Here is a 24,591-nt window from a genome sequence, read left to right as displayed (position 1 = left end):
TTTCTCAATTAGGAAATATATAAAATAGGAAAAAAAAAAATGTTTCGAGCTCAATTGACTTTCCCTTTGTTTCCTGGTGAAGCTTATGTACCGTTATTTACGTTCTGTATATTTTTTTGCAATTTGCGTTAATGCACTTTAATGTGCACTATTATAAAAAAAATAAAATAAGTTATACGTTTTCAATTGAACTTCACCTGAATATTCTTCATCGTGTAGCTTATGCTTTGTCGTAGGTCTAAACCTACTGTTGTAACATTACCCTTTCTATTAGAGATTAATAACTTGTTTTTGTTAATTCTTGCACTCTTTCCCGTTTGCATTTACGGGTCTTCCTTTCTTTATTCCATCCTGTCTTCCTAGATTCCTTCCTGTCCGTCTTCAGTCCTTTATGGCGTCTTCATTCATTCCTTTCTTCCTGTCTTCCTTTACTTCCTTCCTGCCTGCTCTAAAGTTCACTAGTCATCACTTTTTTTGGTCTTTCAAACTTCTTCCATAAACATTAACTACACAGTGCCATACATGGGGAAAAACAAGATGTTACCAAGTAACCGCAAAGCGTAATCTGTTCAGTGAGGAACAGAACAGATTTGTCCACAATCCAAAAATCAAGCTGAAGAAAAGTGTATTAAATTGTTTGAATTCACACCCAACTAAGGTTGAGAAGAAGCATGGAAGTAAAAACCTCCTCCTACATGCACTCGTATCCTGTACAGCCTTACGGTATCTGTCGACTGGTTCACATTGAATTTTAAACAAACAGATGAACAAAACCGAGTCATGACTAGCAAAACATTTTAATAGCAAAAACAAAACAAAACAGGCCTTAATATACATGAACATGAATAACAATAATAATTGCTCTACAGACAGGGCGAACTCTTCTTCTCAACAGGAATTGGTGACGAGTGCATTATTTATTTACAGCAGGCGCACAGTTTTCCCTGTGACCGTTAAAAAGTCATCATCCGTGAGAGCTCGGAGAGCCTCGTCAAACATGTCCTTGGTGATGGCCTGGAGCAAAAGAACAACAGGTTAATGATAGAAAAATGAGCTTACATTACTGTTAATACATTAACTCGAGAAAAGTTGAAGAAACCAAGTGTGAGAAATGCTTACAGCCTCAGACTGGGCACGCAGGTCATCAAACAGCTGCTGGTACTTCATGGCCGGCATTTTGCCCTTAGACTGGATGAGTTTCTTTAAAGCCTGAGCAACTTCCTCCTTACGCTTTCGTGCTGTCGCGCTCATACCTACACACGCATACGAAGCAAAACATGAGAGAAGTGCACCCCCGAACCACACAACAGTAAACTAGTAACGCTTTTCTCGAATGGAAGCGGTCACAGTGTCTTTGCACACCGGATGCAAACAATGGCATTCATACCTGTAGTCAGGATGGAGATATCCACAAATCCTGTTCTGGGATCAGTGGCTGATTGTTTCAGTGCCTCTCGGTGCAGTCTCTTCGCCTCTTCCACGTCAATGGTCTCCACCTTGTCAGAAAAGCGTACTTTAGCGTGAGACTCCGCCAGTCGGATCAGCGACTCCAGCTGACGGGGATAAGCGGACACCATCCCTCTGCCGCTGCCGATCTTCCTCATGTCCACGTAGGCCTGCGGGTCAAAGCATAGAGGAGAAACGCTCAAAACTTCACTGCTTTAAACGTGGAAAACCCTCTAATCATAAAAATCAGTCAAACTGATCCACACAGCAGAAAAACTTCCAATTACATATAAAAATATCATACAGACGAGTACAAAAGTCTGTATTTTCATACAAGTGGTTGTTTCTCCATGTTTAGTCCTTTCTTACCTCCTTTTCTCTTTCATTTGCTTTAAACCCCCCCAATTTCCAAAAATATCTTTCTAGGCCCCTTTTCTCTTTATGCTTTCTTGATTACTTTTTCACCATGTAATTTTTTTACTCTTTTCCCATTTCAACTATTGTTCTTTCGCAAAAAAGAAGTCCCCCCCTTCATGACACCTTGATTCTAAAAGCAGATATGTTTCCCGTATCCCCCAACAGACCTCAATAAGCGCCTGGCTGGCTTCTTCACTCAGCCGGGGGTTGATGTATGTGCGGGCGTAAGCAATGTAGTCCTTGAGGACAGCCATGTCCAGGTACTCCTCCTCTATCTGTTCCTCACTCTGATAGTACAGAGAGACCAGATGATGTGCCAGGCGTCTGTCATACACCTCGTCCTGAGGATCCAGCATCAGGAAAATCAGATCAAACCTGTAAGAGATTAAAAGAGAGAGAACTGAAATGAAGTAAAGCCCAGAAAAGTGGTTAGAGGAAAAATCATTTCGGAATGCAGGTTCACCTGGACAGGAGCGTGTGAGGGAGCTGGATGTTCTCAATCGTTGTTTTCTTTGGGTTCCACTGAGACTCCACGGGATTGGCTGCCGCTAAGATGGAAGTCCGTGCGTTGAGCTGACAAATGATCCCAGCCTAATATAAACACGGACACACATTTTTATTGCTGCAGAATTTGAATGGTTTCGTTTAGATCATAGAGTCTGGTATTTAACACCCAACACACCTTAGCAATGGAGAGCGTCTGCTGCTCCATGACCTCATGCAGCACCGAACGCGTGCTGTCGCTCATCTTGTCGAACTCGTCGATGCAGCACACACCGTTGTCGCTGAGAACAAGTGCGCCGGTCTGCAGCACCAGCTGGCGTGTCTCCGGGTCCTTCATCACGTAGGCAGTGAGACCCACGGCGCTCGAGCCTTTACCCGACGTGTACTGACCGCGAGGGACCAAATTGTAGACGTATTGCAGAAGCTGGGATTTACTTGTACCCGGGTCGCCACACAACAGGATGTTGATCTCGGCACGGAAGTTACCGCGTCCAGTCTGACTGAAGTCTTTCCGTGTGCCTCCGAATAACTGCAGCAGGATTCCCTGGAAATTGGATATGAAGGGGAAAATAAGTCTCAAATATATTACTGACATTCTAATCATGCTAACAAAAAACAACTGCCATCATCTACCAGCAAATCATGAACAGTTCACACTGTTGAAAATCAAGCCCACCTTCTTGATGTCCTCGTGCTCATAGATGCTGGGTGCAAGGGCGGAGGAGAGGCGCTCGTAGATATCCGGCTTGTTAGCTAGCTCCTTCAGTGTGGTGGCGCGCTCCTCCGTGAAAAGCTTCTGCTCGTTCTCCTCGTCCAGTCCGTGCAGACGCCGCTCGTCCGTCTTGCGGAAGTGGATGGCGTCGATGTGGGTCTTGTACACTGCCTTCACCTGGCTCTGTCTCGGGTTTAAGCGCATGGGGGCGGCTCTGTAGATACCTTTTTTTTATTTTTTTGGCAGAAAAACAAAAGCTTTTAATCAGTTGAATTAAGACTGAAGACGTGTGCAAAAAAGAGTGTCTTAGAACAAGAACACACCAGTGATGTTCACACGATCTCCAGGCTGTACTTTATCCACCAGGTCGTTGTGGGCATATAACACTGTGGTGTGGGGGGTCTGACCAGCGGGCATGTCCTCCGGAGACTCCTGCAGCTTAATCTGGCCATCAAAGTAAAACACAATAGAACATTTTATACCCAAGTCCAAGCACATGTATGGAAGCACACATCACCCCACCTGTACATTAGGAGTGTGATGAATCGATGAATACAAGCAGTCAGATATATAAAAACTCCCTTTTTTGCTTTATCTGCAGTTCCTGACTTCTAAAAACTTCTATAAACATGAGTAAATACTAAAAGCACGTGTTTAAGCACTTATATATTGTAGAGTTACCACCAAGTGTTAACAAATGCATGAACATTAAATTACAACCGAATGAAAAAGGCTGAGCTGATTTACTGTGTGAATATTGAGTCCTCAAAAACAGAACATTCTGCAGCGCTCCAACACACATACATACCCACCCTAGAGTATAAGTGAAATAAAACATCTCAGGAAGTGTGCTTCTAAGAAAATAAATCAACTTCAGGCTGAAAGCAGGAACTCTGCTTCATCACACATTCATTAATGTTCCATAACAGCTGAAGTATTTTACTCTCTATAGAAAACTAGATTGGATATTAATTGATATAATTAACTCAATCAATAAATAACCAAGTTACAAAATCTCACCATTTGTTTGTCTGAGAACACGGAGCGGTTGTGCACCAGCGCCAAGCTGTGTGTGGTGTTGCAGTTCCGACAAACCGCGGGTTCGGCGATGCGGCCACGGTCCACCTCTATACGCGTGCTGAACGCGCAAACCTGGCAGCGGAAAAACGCTTCCTGCATCTCGGGGATGAGCTGAGAGGTGCGAATCACCATGCCGCTGATGGTGATGAGCTGGTCGATGTCTGAAAGAGACTCAGAACGTCACTAAGACAAATCGAGCGATCGGCACGACACGCAGTAACCCGAGAGCCCCGACTCACCCTCGGGGTTGAGGTTGCGCATGTTCCGGGTCTTCAGCGCGTTGTAAGGACGCACTTGGATTTGGTGCTCAAGGACGGAATCGGGGAAGCGATCAAAAAACAGTTCGTTGACCGCCATGTCGAATGTTGGAATCACTTCCTGCGGTCAGAGGAGAAGAATGACCAAGTTAACAGTGGAACTTTTCAGCCTGATGCACGTCTTGATGGACTTTTTCCTGCAGATGTCTAATAAAAAAAAGAGGAGCTGTTATAGTTTCTCTTTACCTGAGGATAGCAGATGAGCTGACGGTAAAGATCTCCATCGAAAGCTTGGATATGGCCACAGTTCACGTTCAGCACGGGATCTCCAACAACGCTGATCTACACCACACATACACACCGGTAAGTCCTGCATACCACGTTAAATATTTTTTTTGGCAAATATCTTTTCAGAGGCCCTCGGATTCCAATTAAAGCCCACCTCGTCCAGTTTCTGCATGTACAGTGGCTCGTTCAGATCCAAACTCGCGTTCTCATCCTCCCGCGATGTGGGATCAATAAATCTCTGCAAGAAACGCTGCAAAGAAACACACACACACCTAGTTAACCCAAATGATGCACGTGAACATCAGAATTGAATCACGTAAAAATGCAGAAGTGTCCCACAAACACAATCCCAATTTTATTACTTTACGTTTGACAATTACCTGTGACCGTTCCCAATCAACTTGATTAGTAGCGTTTTCATAAACAATTAAATTACTAATCATCATGTAGCATGACTACATATATTAGATGCATTAATCTTGCATGTCACTTTTCTTTCTTTCTCAAATTTCTACGTTTATCTGCTATTTCATGAGCGCTGAGTGTTATTATGCCTCCTGGTCATTTGGCGCTACCTGAAACTTTTCCTTGCACGTTCCCACATTGACGTCAGTACCCCAGATGACGAGTCTCTGGCCGGCATTTTGCTCGCTGGCTACCGTCGCATCACCTGAGGGCTGGAAAAAAGTCACAAAAGCGCATTCATAAAAACAGAGTTACGATCGCGTTGCTAGAATCGAATAAACCTTAAGAAATGGTTCTTTAGTGTTTAGTAACCAGTGAATGTCTGAAACATACCACTACAACACCAGTCACTTTAAAGACTCACCGGCTCAGAGTTTAGATCCACCTGTGGCGCTTTCCTGACCGAGCCCAGGTCAGCTCTCTGGCGAGCCGGAGTCCCGCGGCTGGGTGTGTCGTAAATCAGTGGAGAACTCATATCCGGTTCACTCTGCGGAACTGTCGTGAAAAAGCGCATGTGTGATCAGACAAAAAGGTTCGGTTGGTTTGACTATATGCTCTACAAACAATCATGAAGTGAAATAGGGAAGTACCAGAGGGACGGGGCACGGGGCTGGAGAAGAGAGAGGTATCCTGTGGGACAGGGCTCTGCATGTCGGTGACCGGGGATGTGGGCATGGGCTGTAACTCTCCCGTGGAAGACTCCTGGGATCCAGAAACTTGTGGGGTAGCAGCTATTTAAACACACACACACACAGAAAATCAATACAACCAACAAAGTGTGACAAATGATCTCTATGCTTTCCAGTGAACATGGAGGAGGAGTAAATCCTGTAACTTACGAGTCGACGGGTTGCTGCTCCTGCCACGCTTACGTGCACTGGATGAGGGTGAAGACATCTTGACCACTCACTGGAAAAGAAATAAAAAGCGATAATGATCAGGAGGCAATTATTTTTGTATTAAAATTCAGATTTAATGCTTATGCACTGGACTCGACCTACAACAATGACGGTTTTTCATATTTATAATACGGGAAAGACTTATGAGGACTTCTGTGAAGAGATATTAATTTATTCAATGTTTATGAAATGAGTCTTCATAGTAAGAGCTACAAAAAATTATTTATATACACACACAATTCCTAAAAATGTGTCTTATTGTCTTATGTCCATGTCCTCAGCACCACCCATATTATATTACATTAATCATATTATATTGTTTACATGCTGTTTCGCACCTCCTGGTTGCTGCTACTGACACTTTCGCACAACATTGTGTTGATGATCTACAAGTACACTCTTGTTTATATATAGTAGGTTTACTGGTCGGCACTATTTTGTGTCCCACACCATCTTTTGTCCTGCGGTTGCACACAATGCACTTTGTGGTGAGGACACTTTAGTCCTCAGCTCTGTGTTTTCTGTTATGTAGCTTTATGTTGTTTTATGTAGCACCAGGGTTCTGGAGGAACGTCATCTCATTTCATCAGCTTTATATAGTTGAAATGACAAAAGCTTCTTGATTTGTCTTATTCTTTGCATTATTATTCTTTACCATCCTGTCATCATACTGTAAACTACAATTATTCTACCAAGTCATTATACAACATGGATCTATAGGAGGAGGAGGAAACGTGTTTGGACATAAATCTATCAAAACAAAACAGAAATTGGAAAATAATAGAGTTCAGGTTTGACTTTTCCTTTCACAGCATCACAAAGTGAATAAATCTTTACTAAATGTCTTGGGGCTCAATGGCAGCTTGCCTTTCATGCACATTAAACAAAGCTTTTAAAGTGATCAAGAAAGAAGCTGATGAGTGGAAACAGGGATTTATTTGTTGTTTTTTTAAGTTCCTAAAGAAGGCAGCCATCTTGACTAACAGAAAAACGGATAAAACGCACGTGACTCGAATATTAGACTATAAAACAAACAGGATCACACGAATCAGCTCAAACATCAGCAATGAACAGAGTCACATTACACTGCTTTCATCTCCAAATTATATTATATAATATCCCTAACTTCAACTTCCAACAAATACAAACATAACAACGACTCCATATTATATATATTTTCCATTATGTGTATTTATTATGAAAAATTAACGTTATACATACACGTTACTCAAAACATACCAAAACATTACATCTTAATTACATCTATGATCATTTATACTCGTTTCTAAAAAATAAAAATAAAAATAATAAATGACTTAAATAACAGTAAAGAATACGAGCTTACCGTATCAGAGGCTTCTTCCCAAATACCCAACGCGTGGCGCGAAATCGCTCGGTGACGTGGTTTTCGCGCGGAAACTGTGGACCAATCAGAAACCTCGGCAGCGCCATTTCGTCAACGGGGGAAACATCCGCCTTTTAAGATTACAATTGTATTCTATTAACATAAAATATCATTTACACGCACTTCACTACGTAATGCGTGTCATATAATATATATATTTTAAACGCAATGTCGGCCGAGAAACAATCTTTATGGCTTCTATAAGACACGTGTTCATCTTCAAGCATAGCGAAATAAGAATGAACTCCCCTCGACAAGTGGTTTCTTCCGACATGTTCGCGGGAAAAGGCAAAGGACGTAGACCAAGTCACGTGACCTGACAGATCACCATATAAAAGGCTGAGTTTTATAAAATGGAAATGCATCATAAATTGGTTTACTGCCACTTGTTTGTTTAATTTTTTCCTAGTATTTTTTTTATACACCGGTCAAGATGTAGTAATAGGCTTTTAATAAAGGAAAATAAAAACTCAAATGTAAATCAATCACTGCGGTCTCAGTGTAACGTGACAAAAATATGACAATTTGCACAAATTTCTATACATCGAAAAAAATGATTTTTATTTCATCTTGTGCGTTTTAGTCGCTCCATTTTGTTGCCGCTCTGGAAAGCTTCGTGATCCACCAGGCCACCTACTGGTGTGGAGGTATTGATCAAATATTCAAGATTCAGAGCTGCATGGAAAGTCCCAGTACCACAGCAGTATTTGTCAACTTTTTTTTTTTCCTCCAATCTTAAACTGTCCAATTTTACTAAAACTAAATTAAATTTTATCTGAGAAAAAAATTCCTGTGGTTACAAAACAGGCCATTGTCCTTGAAAGCTTTCCTCAGCAAGGCATTTCTGCTCACGACTGCTCGTTCCATTTTATTTGAAATTAACAACCTGATCAGATAATCAAGTTTCTAAAAAAAACAAAACAAAATAATGATAATAAAAAAGCAGAAAGCAGTTTGTGTTCCACAATATTTATTATCCTGAATACAGCCCGTGACAAATTCAACAGAACCAGATATATATCTTTAAAATAAAAAAAAAATAAAAAAGAGGAAAAAACAAAGAACCAAATGTTTTTGAGATGCATTAAAACAACTGGCGTTAACACTCTGTTGTGTATCTTTGTGTTTGATTGAACAAAAAGCTTTTATAGCTTATTAACAAGTAACGACTACGTTAGCTATACTTTATATCAGTGTATTGCTTCCAGATTACTCAAAATTAGGCTCACGAGCAGATAAGTGATTACAGTTATAAGTTTATCAGGGGCTTACGGAAGTGGTGTTATGGTTAGAATGAAGAGAAGAAGAAAAAAAAGCGGGAAACTATGGTTAATTAAATTTTGTAAAACCGCTTGATGGTGTGCCATGCGAAATCCTCAAGACTTTCATTGAGCGAATGTGTACAGTGGACAGCAGTGAAGATAGAAAGAGACGGATGCACTTCATGATGTTGAATGTTATAATAATGTACCTGACATTTTCTAGAAGAGTTAAACGAATGGTTTGATAAAAAGAAAATAATAATAATTAAATAATATGCACTGAAATGGCTACTGTCATACACACACACATACACACGCACAAAAAGAACCAGCCACTTCCTTCAGTTTGTGATACTACTACTACTAAACTACAGGCACACTTTAGTGTAATCGTCACGAAGGCGTCGATCATTCAGATATAATATGCTGCTGTTTTTTTTTTTCCCTCCAAACTAAATCATGCGGTCAATATCATACAGGAATCTTTATAGGCAATTTTTCTTCTCTTTTTTTCAACGCCAAGTTACATTAACATAAAAACATCCATCCTGCCTTTTTGTGGCTATGTGGGGAGGAAAAATATAGCGAAATAATAAAGCTTTAAATAACCTTACTGGAAGAGCAACATTTGTGCAATTGAACGTAATAGAATTTCACACTTCGACTCGTGCCGTCTCTTTTCTCAAAGAACTACTTTGTAAACATCCAATCTTGCTCTTGCGATGAAGTCTGTTCCTGTGCAGAGTAAACAAATTCATATTTTTATTTTTCTATCTCCGATCACAGGATTAATAGACTAAGTTGGGGTTTTTCTGTTGGTGGGGTTTTTTTTTTTTTAGTTTTTTTTATGTTTTTAAGACAGATAGTCAAAAACAATCATTTATGATTAATTGCTGTACGTCTGTCCTTCAGGCGGTTGAGGAAGCTTCATATTCTCTTTGGACATCATTAGACGCCTTAGCTCTTGAAGAACGACTTTAATGCTATATGAATTTTGCCATTTTGCTAGAATTGGTATGCTACGTGCATCCACCTGGAATAAGGACAAAACAAGATATATATTACAACCTAGTGAAAACTGCACAAAGTGTCAACAGAATCATTTTTGTTCATGCGCTAAGACAGATCAGCACAGATGATGAGTATATCAACTATATATAGAAAAATCAGCATATATATATATATATATATATATATATATATATATATATATATATACACACACACAAGCTTTCATGATTTCCAAACATTTGGAAAATTATGTTTACAAAAACTCACTTTTCTATGAAGATTTTATTACAAATTATTTTACATAGCAAGTGTCTATATTGTAATAAACAGGTGGCAACTATTCTCACACTCTTAGATACTGATCTTTTGCCATATGATCTAGTGTAAACACTAATATGGACAAAAGTATGTGTACACCATTCCTAATTATTGTGCTCAAGTGTTTAAGATACTCTAATCATTAACAGGTGTGAGGAACAAAAGCACAGTCATACAATCCCCACTTTCATTGGCATTTAAATGAGTCATACAGGAGAGATAAAAGACTCGACAGTATGAACATGCCCACTTTGCCACAAGGCAGATCTCTGCCAATCAATTTCTAATGCTTGTATTGCAAAATGAAGCACCAAGGAGCAAAAGGGTCAATCGGGCAAAATCAAAAATCGGTGTTGAAGAAGTGCTTGTTGAAGTTGGTTTCTATGGCTGAAGCATACACTGGTTCAAGACTCTGCAGCAGTGTGAAAAATCACACCTGAATATCTGGCAGACTGAGACTAATCTGGGTTTGGTGGAGGCCAGGAAAGAGCAAGTGTTTGGTGGATGGGGGATAATAGTACGGGCTTTCAGAGTTGAAGTTCTGGTCTAACTCAAGGGTAAAGCCTTAAACCCCAGTGAACAGCATTTGGGATGAATTAGAACAGACTATGAACCTTCGCAATTAATGTTCGCTCTGATTAAATGGGCACAAACTTACAGAAGCACTCAAATCTTCAAGGGGAAAAAAACCCTTCTCATTAAAAGAGGGAAGGATGTTCTAGAAGGAAAATAGTGAGGCAGTTCTTAGTCATTTTGGAAAAGGATTCTCATAGGTGTCTACATACTTTTGGCCATATAGTGGATGTGTAAAACAGACTGTTTCGATCCAAATTACCAATAAATTATTATTACTATTGAAAAACTGTCACTAGTTTTTGTGACAGTTTTTTTCAATTTTATTTTAGCTGGGCTACATATAATCAAATATATTACTATAATTAATATAGCATACAAAACATGTGTATATATATATATATATATATATATATATATATATATATATATATATATATATACACATACACACTTTTTTGTTAGTGTGTGTGTGTGTGTGTGTGTGTGTATATATGTATTTATTTTTATTCATACTTAGTCATATTATATCTTAATATACTTTTATACTTATTTTATTTTTTTTATCTTTATATTAAGTTGGACAGTTGTAAAAAGCATTTCACTATAAGTCACACTCTGTATGAATGTGTATGTGACAAATTAATGGCAAAAAAAAAAAAGTGAATTAATTTGAAACGTGTTCATATATTGCAAACTCAAATCGGATTTGTTTCCAATCTTTTAAACTATAAAAAAGTTTCTAAAACAAATCTTTTCTTCTATTATTTATTTTTAAAAGCAAACCTATTTAACAGCACTCAGTCTTATGAAACCAGTAAATCACTATGGATATGAGGTAATATAGAAATGTATTGATGTATACTGGACATTTATTACTACATTACAATTATTTGACGAGACAAAGAAACTGAGCTTCTGAAACGTGAGCTCGTATGGGAGAGTTTCAACACCTACACAACTGTCACTCATTCCAGACTCATCAATCAAATGGGTCAAGTGAGAATGGATTTTAATGAGACCCTAAAGACTACTTACCGTCCCATTGGAATTATTTATTCCATTCATGCTAATTTTTGTTACAAATCTAACAGTCGGTGGTGATTCAGGATACTTAGGGCCACATTCCACTTTCAGGCTGTATATTCTGTTTTCATAATTAGTCTGAAAAACAACAAAACAAATGTTAAAGCAAAATGTAAAAAAAAATAAAAATAAAAATTTTTTTTATTTGCTTCAACCTGCCAGGTTCTTGACTTGATCTAGAAAATGTATCTCATGGATCTGAATGGATCTTATCTCCAGACTTGGTCCTCAAATAGATACACAATACAAAAACTATTTTAACGATGTTTAAACATTAGTTTTAGTTTATGTGTCCAGTCTCTATTTGATGCTTTCTTTTACATTTATATCCTTCTTAGATGCTCTGTACGGCAAATGGAGCAACAATCGTTGTTTTTTTAAATGTACTTTGTAACTCGACTGAAAGACTGCATCAAACCTGAATAAGATCATTTCCTTATCGAAGCATATCAAACACAACTATTTAAACATAGTGATAATGCTGTTAATAAAGACATTTCCATGAATGGACTTTGTTCGAGCTAGAACGTGCGTTAAAAGGATTTTATTTATTTATTTTTTTCCCCCCCGAAGATGGCAGTTTCAAAAGCACACTGTCAGATTTAAACATGTGAAGAGTGTAAACACGTACTCGTGCAGGTCCAATAATCATTCCCGTCCACCGTGTTAAGGTCATGTCCTCGTCATCCTCCAGGCCCCAGCTCACCGTGCCATCGCCGACCCCCTTTTGGCCTTCCTCCAGCTCCTCCAACAAACGAAAATTGCGTGGAACTTTAACTCCTGAGTTAAAACAGTGAAATAAAAGTTATTGTAACAGAAGGTTACAAATAACAAATGACACAGTGATGCATTCAAGCGCCATCGTCATTAGCGCTCTGTAAATGGATTACTTTCCTTATCCCCCTTGTAATAAACAGGCTGTTACTATAGAAACGACAACATTTTAGAACCGCTAGTTATTAAAGCGAGTGCTTTCATAACTAATAAACCTGTAAATTGTAGCACAAAATTCCAATCAGAATGAAGAATTTTATTTTACTTGAATTTGGCGATCCTGTGAGGAATCTGGGATTTAATGTTGTAACATATAGACAAGTCTTCGTTTACACAGCGTAACTTATTCCAGTTTAACGGTCACATTTTATTTTTTATACGGAAAGGTTTCCATCGACCATTTTCGATTCAGTGTCTAATGGAAACCATCACACCAGTTTCAAAAATTGCTGTTCGGGCAGCTCTGACAAAACACGTCACTAATACGTTATAAAACCTTTATAAATCCTATTTTTTTTTATTTTTATTATGCAAAATGTCTTAAGCATGTCGAGCACTTAATGCAAAGGTACACGCTGGAGAGAAGGGGAATGAAAGTCAGTAGGAGTAAGACAGAGTACGTGTGTGAATGAGAGGGAGGGCAGTGGAGTGGTGCGGTTGCAGGGTGAAGAGGTGGAGAAGGTGGAGGAGTTCAGGTACCTGGGGTCAACAGTGCAAAGTAATGGAGAGTGTGTTAGGGAAGTGAAGAAAAGAGTGCAGGCAGGGTGAAGTGGGTGGAGAAGAGTGACAGGAGTGATTTGTGATAGAAGAGTATCTGTAAGAGTGAAAGGGAAAGTTTATAGGACTGTGGTGAGACCTGTGATGTTGTATGGTTTAGAGCTGAAGATGTTTAGGTTTCGTTGGGAGTGACGAGGATGGACAGGATTAGAAATGAGTTTATTAGAGGGACAGCACATGTAGGACGTTTTGGAGACAAGGTGAGGGAGGCGAGATTGAGATGGTTTGGACATGTGCAGTGGAGGGACATGGGGTATATCAGTAGGAGAATGCTGAGGATGGAGCCACCAGGAAGGAGGAAAAGAGGAAGACCAAGGAGGATGTTTATGGATGTGGTGAGGGAAGACATGCAGGTAGTTGGTGTGAAAGAGGCAGATGTAGAGGACTGAGGGGTGTTTGGTTTACAATTTGTTCTTTACTACACGCTTTGAGCTGTATTCTAATTTTCGATAATAAAAATACACAATCTTTACAGTAATACAGTGCAGAGGGTCTTCTGACTTTTAATATAAAAATATGCAAATAATGCAAATGAGCCGCCTGTGAGCAAGTGTTTAAAATGTGTGACGCAATAAAATAACTTCATACGATCGAGTATGACGTGGAAAAACGTGTACAAAGAAAAGGCGTGAAATACAGTACAGAAATCTGAGAAGGCAAAACACATCAAGGAATCGGTGTTATTGTTTATTTTTATTTGAAAACAGAGGGAAGACGGTTACTCGAGTTATTCGAGTCTGTAGACAGTATGGCTAAAGCACAGCTCAGGCTCGCTGGCATACTGGACCAGCAACATGAAGGGGATATTAATATCAGAAACATGTAACATCTAGTAGACTTGTCTATTTTAAATATGAATATATAGAAAAATGTTGACTTGTCACCCATTTATAAGAGGTTAGCTAGCTGGGCTAATTAGGACTAGCTAGCATGCTAGCTCTAGCCATTTGTCACCCGCCCTGTATTTTGCTAAGATGTTCGGTAGCACCGTCAAGAGTGTTTCCGCTCCCAGGGATCGACTGCTGCACACCTCGAGCCGGACACGCCGACAGGACTGGATTAATTCTGTATTTTGAATTCGGGATAAATATATACGCTCTTTATTTCGCCGACCAAAGCGACGGAGCTAAAATTAGCGCACGCGCCCGCCCGACCAACACACACACACACACACACACACACACACACACACACGACATAAACACAACAGCAAACCAGCCACTGCGTGCGCCGCGGTCCTACAGGGCGCATCGCTCATTTTCGTTACACTGCAACACATTTCCATAGCAACGCACGGGCCTTCCTCTGTTATTCTGTTTCTGCCGGAGTTGTTTCCGAAACGGAGATCGAAACACACTGGTTCCGCGGTCTGCACACATCGGAGAGACAAACCTGAGGAGGCCGCCATCTTCTTCAGCCAAATCCAGAAGCGCACGGCGGCGTGACGTCAGGTCACGTGGCTGCTCGCGTCACCGCCACTGCATTAAACACGACAAACGCCAACACAAAATATAATAATAATAATAATAATAATAATAATAATAATAATAATAATAATAATAATAATAAATAAATAACATTCTGGTTTTGTAGGAAGTCAACAATAGCAATACAATGGTAAATGAGTTGTGACAAATTTGCATATTTATAATCCAAAACTGCCAAAACTTCCCTTGTTTTATTAAATGACATTTTATATAAATAAATTTCACGAGCATTCTTCATTTGTGTTCAGTATTGTTTGGAATCAAAGGGACAAAATGAATAATAATAAAAAAAACAATATAATATTAATAATCATGATCATTTCACACTATAGGACCTTATTATTGTTTTTAGCTAGAAATGTTTATTTATAAACACTTGATTCTATTTTTCTTATATTATATTATATTATATTATATTATATTATATTATATTATATTATATTCATGGGCGTAAATTTCATTAACAGTAGGGGGGACAATAAATATAAAATTTCTCATGAGCAATTTTTGAAGGGGGACACAAACAATACTGTCAAATTGTACTTATAAAGACACAGTGTCCCCACAGTGAACAACTTTGCTTTTATCATTATTATTGTAGCATGGGGACTGAGACATTATGGTTATTTTCAAAGTTTTTCTTAGGTTCAAAGACAAAGCAATACAAAGAAATAAAAAAGGTTTACATTTTTATTAAAAATTAATTAAGACACTTAAGAACAGAATAGAAATTGATTATAAAAATACAGTGGGGTCAGTTCGGATGTAGCACAGTGCTCAATTAGTAAATGCACAGATAAACTATATGCTAATTGTGTGTTAATGTTAAATTAACATTATACCCAGTCGTCATCGTTTTATTTAAAGTGAATAAAATCCCCTAGTTAATGGAGTTGAACATTAATTGGGCTGCAGCCACACACCTGACTCGTGTGTGTAGAGTAGGTGAGATGAACTGGGAAAGCAGGCAGTGGGTCAAACCAATGTGAGGAAGGGGAGGGGGGAACTCAACTGTTTCTAAAGGCATTTTTTGCATTTGTTTTTTTTTTCTACTTACACAATTATTTAGGTATACATACATATATTTTTCACAATAGAGAGTGCGATATTTTTTTAGATTTTTTTTTGGGGGGGGGACAATCCTCGAATGGGGGGACATGTCCTCTCCGTCCCCCCCCGGGATTTACGCCAATGATTATATTATATTATATTTGTACTTGTTTTATATAAAGAGCGCTGATAAATCAAATGTAATTTCCATGTAGTTACCACTAGGTGTCAGTGTGTGCGCGGTTCTGTCATTGTTTGTTTGTTTGTTTGTTTGTTTGTTTTACAGTCATTAACACGCCACATGGATCCCAGTCCATTCCACAGCACTGTTTACACACTCATTCAGACATTTACCATGGCCAATCCAGCACGCCTAATGGTTTCTCCTAGGTCAGAAGGAAGAAACTGGAGAACCCGCATGAATCCTGTGTTGACATGGAAAACATGCTAAACTCCACATCCTCACAGCCTGGATACTTGGAACCAGACAATGAACTTCGTAGCAGTTCGGTACCTAGACAATAGAACCTTCCTGCAAAAGTTCTATTAATAGTTTTAGATCTTAGATCAGATTTTCGTGTTCCAGTCAGAAAAGGTTTTAGGTAGAACTTTAGAACCCATGCTCTATTTTATGAGTGCAGGAAAAAAAAGGTTATTAAATCCACATGAATATATTTGAGCTTTTTCAGTTTGCTACAGATGCGGTTTGCGAGCTCTGACTAGTGCGCCCTCTGACCATCCAATCAAAGCACATGAAAATACAGACGTGATTGGACACCTTCTATAAGGCCTTGGAATGGCTAAATCACAATCTGATTGGTTAAAGCAACGGCTCCAGCACGGAGTTTATGGTTAAAAAATCTCACAGGTGCTGATCCTTTCAGGCCTTATGTCAGAAAACTTTTAAACTCTAACATAAACAGACCCTCAGGAGCAATATGAAATGAAGAAAAGAGACTATTGGGAATAATTTAATACATATTCATGGACAAAAATATTTAAGAATGCAAATCAGTGGTTTTGATTATTTTGTTTAGGCTAACACAGAAGGCTTTGCTGTCCCACTTCTCAAAACACCTGAGCAAACATCAGCACCACCTGTACAACACCTCCACCATCTCACTAAATCTCCAAACACTTCACCACCTCACATCACACCGTTTATACATCACCAACACCTCTACACACCAATGTACACCATACAACTCGTCACCACATGTCTACAGACCTCGCCACCCACTTTAAAAACCTTACTGCACATCTACACTCAGCACACCTCACCACACCAGTACAAGCCTTATGACAACTTTGAACCCAACATCTCCTCACCACACCTAAATACACTTCAACCAGCCTCAATACACCTTTACAGACTTCAGCACACTTGACCAGAGCTCTTCACACCTTACTACTAGGTCCAGAGGAAACAGATGTATTTCCATTAGGATTATGTGACACTTTATTGTGACACGTTACAAATAATTGTATATTTATTTATATTTAAAGTACATACCTTAATGCTGTAATCTTTATCTGTATTACCCATTGTGATAGAAATATTTTAATTAACTGTGTGTATCATTTATATGTTAACCTTGTTAAAGGATTGTGTCTTTGTTTCTATAAGTATGTTTTCTTTTCTTCATAAATGTGTATGTGCAACATGCCTGGCCACAAGGTCATAGTATCATGGTTGAGAGCAAGTTGAAAAACTTGATCCAGGTGCAGGTTGAGATGTGACTGGGAGTGAGTGTGTGTGTGAATGAGTAGAGTACAGAATAAACTTTACACTTCTTTAGTGATCCTCTCTGTTTATGCATTTTATTAGTAGAGACTTAAATTTCCATGACACGATACTTATACAAACATCTAATTTTACCAACTATATTCTTTCTCTAGTCAGGTCCAAAGTCAACATTAGTTGAATAACTTTCTGAATAAATGCACCTAATTCAACTCAATTATATGTATTCGCTTTTCAATTCATTTTGGTTTGTTGCCTTAAATTCATAGGCTGACTGGTGTCTTCCATCAACAGATCAAACAAATGAATTCATTAGCATTTCACAAAAAAAAAAAAAAAAAAAACCTAATTAATTTCAGGCAACACAAGCTTTATAGTGTTATGCCTGCATTAGCAGAACAGTCACATTTTATGAGGGAGTATATCATTTTGCTGGAAGTTTTACTACACAACCAAGTTTGTGTTTCCTTGTTCCTGTAAACTCAGCCCTTGGTAAGTGTTATCAGTTCTGTTAGCAACATCTAGATTTGCCAATTACATTAGATCACTTACCAGCACATTGCACTATAAAGTATTCATTTAGTCAGATACACATCACTTCCCTTAATGCTACAGAACAGAGGGAAGAATCCTGATGACATATATATTAAAAAAAATCATTATCTGTTAAAGAAAAAAACAAAGATTATGTTTAAAACTTTATATAGGCATTTGACTGTATGTCAGAAGCATGACATTATTAAAAGTATAATTAAAAAAATACCATTTTCATTTAAATCAATTTTGTACAATCTGAGCTATAAATGAAAATACAAGAGACATGGTTGTTAATTATTTTAACATCTTCTCAATGTACAGTGTGTCCAATGTCTTGAAGGGCCAGCAGCTAAAAAAGAGCAAAAAGGTTTTTTCATTTTAATATTGCATCCAAAGAAATCACACAAACAATCAAAACGCATTTTATAATCAGAAAAATAGGTTATATTTAATTTGATTTAATTGTTTAAAATTGAAATAAAAAAAATCCACATACTGAAAGGTGACCAGTAAGTTTATATATATGAATATAAAAAACAGGACCCTACCTATTTGAATGTATCTATTGTTCTGCTGTAAAGATCTGATTCCTGCAAGCATAAATAACAATTAGGACAGAATTTTTTGTTGTTCACAAAAACACACTTAACTAGCATTTATCTCTCCCCTCCTAACAGCCAGTGGTGATGTGAAACACCTGGATAATATCAGAATCAGAATCAGAATCAGAATCAGGTTTATTGGCCAAGTGTGTTGACACACAAAAGGAATTTGGTTCCAGCTGTTAGTGACTTTCAAAAGTACAGACATAAATAAAACCTATATGTGACCGGTTGAATGTCTTTAAAATGCACCCATTATCATGCATAAATAATGGGTGCATTTTAAAGACATTCAACCGGTCACATATTCATGACAAAACAGACAAGACAATACAAGATAATACAGACAATATGAGACAGTGTGGGTAATAAATAGGGATACAGATCAGTAATGTACATAAAGTGTGGGAGTGCATGGTAGTGCAAATGACAGTATTGTGTGCCAGGTATGATGAGAGAGTTTACTGTAGAACTTTGTACAGTATATAGAAGCAATAGTGTGTGCAACATATACAGATAATGTGATGACTGACAGTTCTGTGTGGTACTTAGATAGATATGAGCAGGGAATATAATAATGGTCAGTTGTTAGTGAGGGTGATTGCTTGGGGAAAGAAACTGTTCCTGTGTCTGGCAGTTTTAGTGAACAAAGTTCTGTAGCGCCTGCCAGAAGGGAGGAGCTGAAAGATGTTGTGTCCAGGGTGTGAAGGGTCATTAATGATTTTTCTGCCCGGTTTCTGGTTCTTGTATGGTACAAGTCCTGGAGAGTGGGCAGGGGAGAACCAATGATTTTTTCTGCTGTTTTAACTGTTTTCTGCAGTCTGTTTCTGTCCTGTTTTGTTGCTGCTCCAAACCAGATGGTGATTGATGAGCACAGGACAGATAATATATGGTAAATATTATCACGAGGAACTTAAGACCACTATGGAAGGTGCCCAGACACAAACCTGGTAACAATACCAAGACTTTCTAGATGAGCGCATATCCACATAAGGCCCATGATGTGGAGACGTTCCTCATAGAGTGGCATCTAATGACAGGGGCTGAGACTGCAGTGCATTTATTGTCCAAGATGATGACATTTATAATGCAGTGGGCCAGCTTTTGCTTAAACAAGTAGGTTTCCATGGTTTAAAATCCGAATGGCCTGATATCCCGTATGAATAAAGCCCTAGGTCAGTTGATAGACCATGTTGGGTGATATGATAGTGGACAATGATAAGCTAAACTTTACACACTTCGAAATAATGTAGATTTGAACTTGATGATACTCCAAAGATGAAAATGACGAATGATGACATTTACATGTACGCTCATTTAGATTTAGATTCATGAATTAAAGAATAAGAGTTCCTGTGTTGTTTCAGAGCTTCAATTGACCTTCAGTTATTTATTGTAACATCTATTTTTACTGCACTTTGACAAAAATGTTTTTTTTTCCAGACTGCTGAAATGTTTAACAGTGGTTACTTAAGAAACCATTTCACTGCTGACAGAAAGGTAAAATTAAAAACTAGATGTAATAAAGAGAATTTATTTTTTACTTGTGTCTGCCTGTCTCGTGGCAAAGGTGGTGGACCCTGAAATATATGAAACGAATATTTGATATGTTACATAACATACATAGATTAAATATTTATTATTAAATTCAATTCATCATACTTCGAAAGTGAAATTATATTTAGTGCTAAAGAAAATAAAAAGCGTTAATAATACATTCAGAACTCACCCTAGGGGGAAGAGAGGGTGGAGTGTTTATATACTTAGCGTGCTTTTCTTCTAAGAAAACACAAATAAAATTAAGTAAAAAATTAATGACTTTAGTGGGAGAAAAAAAAACTAATTTATAACTATCACCACTTCATTAAAGCCATATTTACTGTTAGCTTGAAGATTATGTGTAATTCCTGTTGTTGTAACAGGAGTTCTGGCCCCTGCATTCATATCATCGAATGTTGGATTGGTTCGGATTCCTGTCACTGACAAATATTTTCCATTAATACCAATAAAAGTACTCATCGTATTTTCCGGACTATAAGCCGCTACTTTTTTCCCACTCTTTGAACCCCAAGGCTTAAACAACGAAGCGGCTAATTTATGGATTTTTCCGGCTTCACAAGCTTCAAGCCAAAAAACTGAGGCCCCATAATATTAGACCAATGAAATTGCCGAACGTGTTCAGGTAAACCAATGAAACTCTTTATATTAAATCAGATGCGCTCCCACTGAATCGGGCCGCACCACATCATAAATATGGATGATGTTCCTCTGATGTTTGACCTGCCGCTCACTTGGACTGTCTACAGGAAATGCGAATCATTCGTCACGCTGAAAACAACCGGGCATGAAAACACACACTCCACCTGTGTTCTGAGCTGCACGGCATCGGGAGGAAAGATTCACCGATGGTGCTTTTTAAACGCACGACGATGCCAAAAGATAAACTCTTTATGAAAGGAAGGAGAAAGACAGTAACCAATGACTTTCTTGGTAGGCTACTGTTTATATACAAGCCGTGTAACAGCTTGTTGCTTTCGTTAAAGCCTGTGTAAAGTTCATTAGTTTTAGTGTAGACACGGCTTATAAACAGGTGCGGCATATTTATGTTCAAAATAAAAATCTTTGTAAAATTCAGTGGGTGTGGCTTATATTTGGGTGCACTTAATAGTCCGGAAATTACGGTATTTTCTTGTCACTTTTTATTTTCATCATAAATAAGCAACATGACATGAGTGGAACGGTTGTTGAGTATTAAAAAAAAATTGAAACAGGTATTATACTACAACAACAACAACAGCAAAAAATAGGAAAACCACAACATATTGTAAATATTAATAAAATTGGATCATAATTTTAATGTGTGGAAGTGGGAACTTTGTGCCCTTCTGATCAGAAGGTTGTGAGTTCAAATCCTAGCAAACACCAAGCTAACACTGCTGGGCCCTTAAACAAGGCCCTTAATCCTCTACCGCTCAATTGTGTAAACAAGGTAAATGTAAAGCCCTCTGTATAAGGGTGCCCATTAAAAGCCATAAATGTTATTTTTTACATACATTTATTTTACACATGGTCTTACTTGGTGCTTGTGCTTCTCTAACAGGGCCAGCAGGTTTTCTGAAATAGGATTATAAATATGTTTAATATATGATTAGCATAAATATATAAAATTAACATCAATACATGTTATACGATTATAATGAATATCTAATACCCCATTATCGCAACATTTTTTTTTACTGACATTGAGCATTTGAATAATAATGATAATTGATTCCATTAATGCATAACCTGTGTTTTCTGTGTGTTTAGTGAACAGAATTGTGATTGTGGACTTACTTAAAGTGCTCTACAAGGAAAAAAGTGAGCATGAGCAAAAGCACCAGTGCAATAACAACACCTAGTGTAATACCTGCTTCTACACCGGGACCGAGCCTAGAGGACACAACTTACACACATACAGTACACACACATGAACAAACGATACACATAAACATGATAAATGAATGGCAAGCAGTCAGCGTTAAATCAGAAACACTTCAATAAACCTAATATTTGTAAAGTTTTTTTTTCAAATAACTTATTAAGATTTTATATATAATAATATATAATAGTATATAATAACTGACTTAATTGAACATACTTACCTTCAACTGTCAGAATTAGAAATGCAGATGCTGTGATCCCAGTGACTTTGTTCATGCAAGTACAGCTGTAATTCCCACTATCACTTGAGTTACTGTTCTCTTTGACATACAGGAGTGTGTTAACAAAAGACATGCCTTTTACTGTCCATGAAACAGTGGCAGGGGGAAAAGATTTAGAGGAGCAGAAAAGAAGGATATCTGAGCCTTCCTCTAAAGTTTGTACACCCAGCATCCTCACATCTGGCCCATCTGTCACAAATACGCAATACAGAGCAGATACAGTTTATATACTGTTTATACATGCACGCTAAACATAGAGAGAGAGAGAGAGAGAGAGAGAGAGAGAGAGAGAGAGAGAGAGATAAACATTTGGAAAAAAAAACACATCACATCTGGCCTATATTTTATATATAATTAATCATTAGAATTACATATCAATATTTGTTTCTTTTTTTTATTCTGTATACAAAACTGATGGTTTTTATATAAAAAAAGATTTAGTCATTTGGAAATCTATGGTTGATTTCTTTTACAAACTGAATTATTGAAAGAATCTAAAAATAAAGGAAAACATACATAAGAGAAACACTTTTTACGTTCGAACACGTATTAATGCTAATGTATTAATGGTTAATGGTTTGATACTTACAGTTAACAGTAATGTTGTAACCTGCAAAGCCATTACTTATAGGGTTGTTCATTACACACTGGTAATTGCCGCTGTCTGATCTTAATAATGGACTGAACACCACCGTCCTGTTGTCATCCAAGAATGTGATGCTGCTGCTAGAATTTAGAATTTCCATGCCCTTCTTCCACAAAGTAGTACTGATGGTGCCATTTCCCTCACAGGTAAAGTTGACACTACTATTTTCAATGAGATTGCCCTCAGGGCCTCTGATGCTTATATTAAACACTGGTTCTGAGAAAGATTGCAAAGCACAAAATAGAAAAAGTCGACTAATATCATAAAGGTTTAAAGTCAAAGATATGCTACAATTCGTTTTTAATTAAAATCGATAGATTTTAAATAGTAGCCTTTTGCCTGTAACTTTAATAGTTTCATTTAGGTTGTTGATCTTGTTTAAAAGTTGTTATTATTGTATTTCATATATCATAGATTGGTTATAAATACACTTTTCCAGACAAGATTTACTTACCAAACACCTGCAGTAAAGTGTTGTCTTGAAACCCTAAACCACTTTCAAATGTTAAAACTAAGGTGTACTCTCCAGAGTCAGCCAGGGTCAGCTTTTTTAGTTCCAGTTCTCCTGAACTACTGTTTAGAAATACTCTACCACTGTATATGGGGTTCACTGTCTCAGGTCCTGAATGGGAATAATTGACCACATCATTACCGCTGAACTTCCATCTGATACCTCTTATTGGTTGAGAGGAAGGGATGGTGGTAAACAGTACACTATTTCCTACTTCCCCACTGATCGGTCCTGGTGGTAACAGATTTTGCTCTTGACTGAACCCTGAGGAAGTTAGGTTTTTTTTTAATTCAAATGTCTTGAAACCAAAATATAGTTGGTGTATTGGCAGCAAAGGGAAACATTTGCATTAGGAAAACAAAATCATGTTTGTAAGTAACATATTTCAAGCAAAATGTCAACTGATCCATAGGGATATGACATGGACAAAAATTTACTTTTTCATATATATATAATTCACATATTTCAGGACATAAAACTTATGTACTATGTAGAAATAATACAGTAAAGTAATTCTGCCACATCATTACTCATATCACACAAAACCTAAATCCTTTTTGGAGTATCAAAAAATGTCACTGATATTGACACAATTTAATATTCATTATGTTCATGAAATTATTTTAACTGAAGCAAATATTACCACTTGTTTTAACTTTTTCTTTTTATATTAGAAGTGTAATATTGCAGAAAATGTCAGAGTATGTCCTTACCTGTAATCAGTGCTAAAATCAGAGTAACCATTATAACTTGCTCCATGATTTCTGTCTTTTTCTTGTATTTTTTTCTTTTAGAATTTGCACTAGAAAGACTCTGAGCTGTGGACAGAACAGGGACAGAGTAATTCTGTTGTTTACTTCCTTCTTCTAAAGTGCCCTTTGGTTTATGGCTGCTCCTATACAACAATTTTATTGTATAGGTACCCTTTCCTGAGCATGTGCACAGAAAACAATACACAGCCAGAGCTCAGGATTGAATTTGAGATCCTGAAATTTTAAGACAAATCATTCAAAATCATTCACTTGAATAAGAACAA

At 37.7% G+C, this 24,591-nt stretch overlaps 3 protein-coding genes across 5 annotated transcripts; all 3 read right to left on the bottom strand.

Annotated features, from left to right (window-relative positions):
• Window positions 1-778: 778 nt before the first annotated feature.
• mcm4 (minichromosome maintenance complex component 4) lies at window positions 779-7,564 on the bottom strand. Its single transcript, XM_046848644.1, has 17 exons — window positions 7,414-7,564; window positions 6,009-6,078; window positions 5,760-5,900; window positions 5,534-5,664; window positions 5,280-5,381; window positions 4,859-4,954; window positions 4,663-4,758; window positions 4,399-4,537; window positions 4,100-4,320; window positions 3,403-3,523; window positions 3,044-3,303; window positions 2,546-2,911; window positions 2,327-2,454; window positions 2,031-2,238; window positions 1,388-1,616; window positions 1,120-1,253; window positions 779-1,014 (listed from the first exon to the last, which is right to left on the bottom strand). The coding sequence occupies exons 2-17, from the start codon at window positions 6,064-6,066 to the stop codon at window positions 922-924; spliced, it is 2,523 nt and encodes an 840-aa protein (XP_046704600.1). The 5' UTR covers window positions 6,067-6,078; window positions 7,414-7,564; the 3' UTR covers window positions 779-921.
• Window positions 7,565-8,426: 862 nt separating this feature from the next.
• Window positions 8,427-14,762, bottom strand: ube2v2 (ubiquitin-conjugating enzyme E2 variant 2). The gene is made up of 4 exons (XM_046848241.1): window positions 14,667-14,762; window positions 12,355-12,503; window positions 11,676-11,801; window positions 8,427-9,768 (listed from the first exon to the last, which is right to left on the bottom strand). Exons 1-4 carry the CDS (start codon window positions 14,680-14,682, stop codon window positions 9,622-9,624), a joined length of 438 nt encoding a protein of 145 aa, XP_046704197.1. The 5' UTR covers window positions 14,683-14,762; the 3' UTR covers window positions 8,427-9,621.
• Window positions 14,763-17,610: 2,848 nt separating this feature from the next.
• On the bottom strand, window positions 17,611-24,396 carry LOC124383949 (carcinoembryonic antigen-related cell adhesion molecule 5-like). 3 transcript variants are annotated; one of them, XM_046846339.1, is made up of 11 exons: window positions 24,269-24,396; window positions 23,499-23,819; window positions 22,988-23,260; window positions 22,339-22,587; window positions 22,031-22,139; window positions 21,771-21,808; window positions 20,575-20,673; window positions 20,424-20,473; window positions 20,239-20,274; window positions 18,641-18,682; window positions 17,611-18,441 (listed from the first exon to the last, which is right to left on the bottom strand). In XM_046846339.1, the coding sequence occupies exons 1-10, from the start codon at window positions 24,312-24,314 to the stop codon at window positions 18,641-18,643; spliced, it is 1,263 nt and encodes a 420-aa protein (XP_046702295.1). In that variant the 5' UTR covers window positions 24,315-24,396; the 3' UTR covers window positions 17,611-18,441. The 3 variants fall into 3 exon arrangements, with proteins under 3 accessions (XP_046702295.1, XP_046702296.1, XP_046702297.1); XM_046846340.1 differs by having other exon boundaries at window positions 23,499-23,666; window positions 24,269-24,393; XM_046846341.1 differs by lacking the exons at window positions 17,611-18,441; window positions 18,641-18,682; window positions 20,239-20,274; window positions 20,424-20,473 and having other exon boundaries at window positions 22,104-22,139.
• Between the last annotated feature and the right edge of the window lie 195 nt (window positions 24,397-24,591).

The sequence above is a fragment of the Silurus meridionalis genome, chromosome 4, assembly GCF_014805685.1.
Source record: "Silurus meridionalis isolate SWU-2019-XX chromosome 4, ASM1480568v1, whole genome shotgun sequence".
In the NCBI taxonomy this organism is placed as follows: Eukaryota; Metazoa; Chordata; class Actinopteri; order Siluriformes; family Siluridae; genus Silurus; species Silurus meridionalis.
This window is presented reverse-complemented; position numbering and strand designations above follow the sequence as displayed.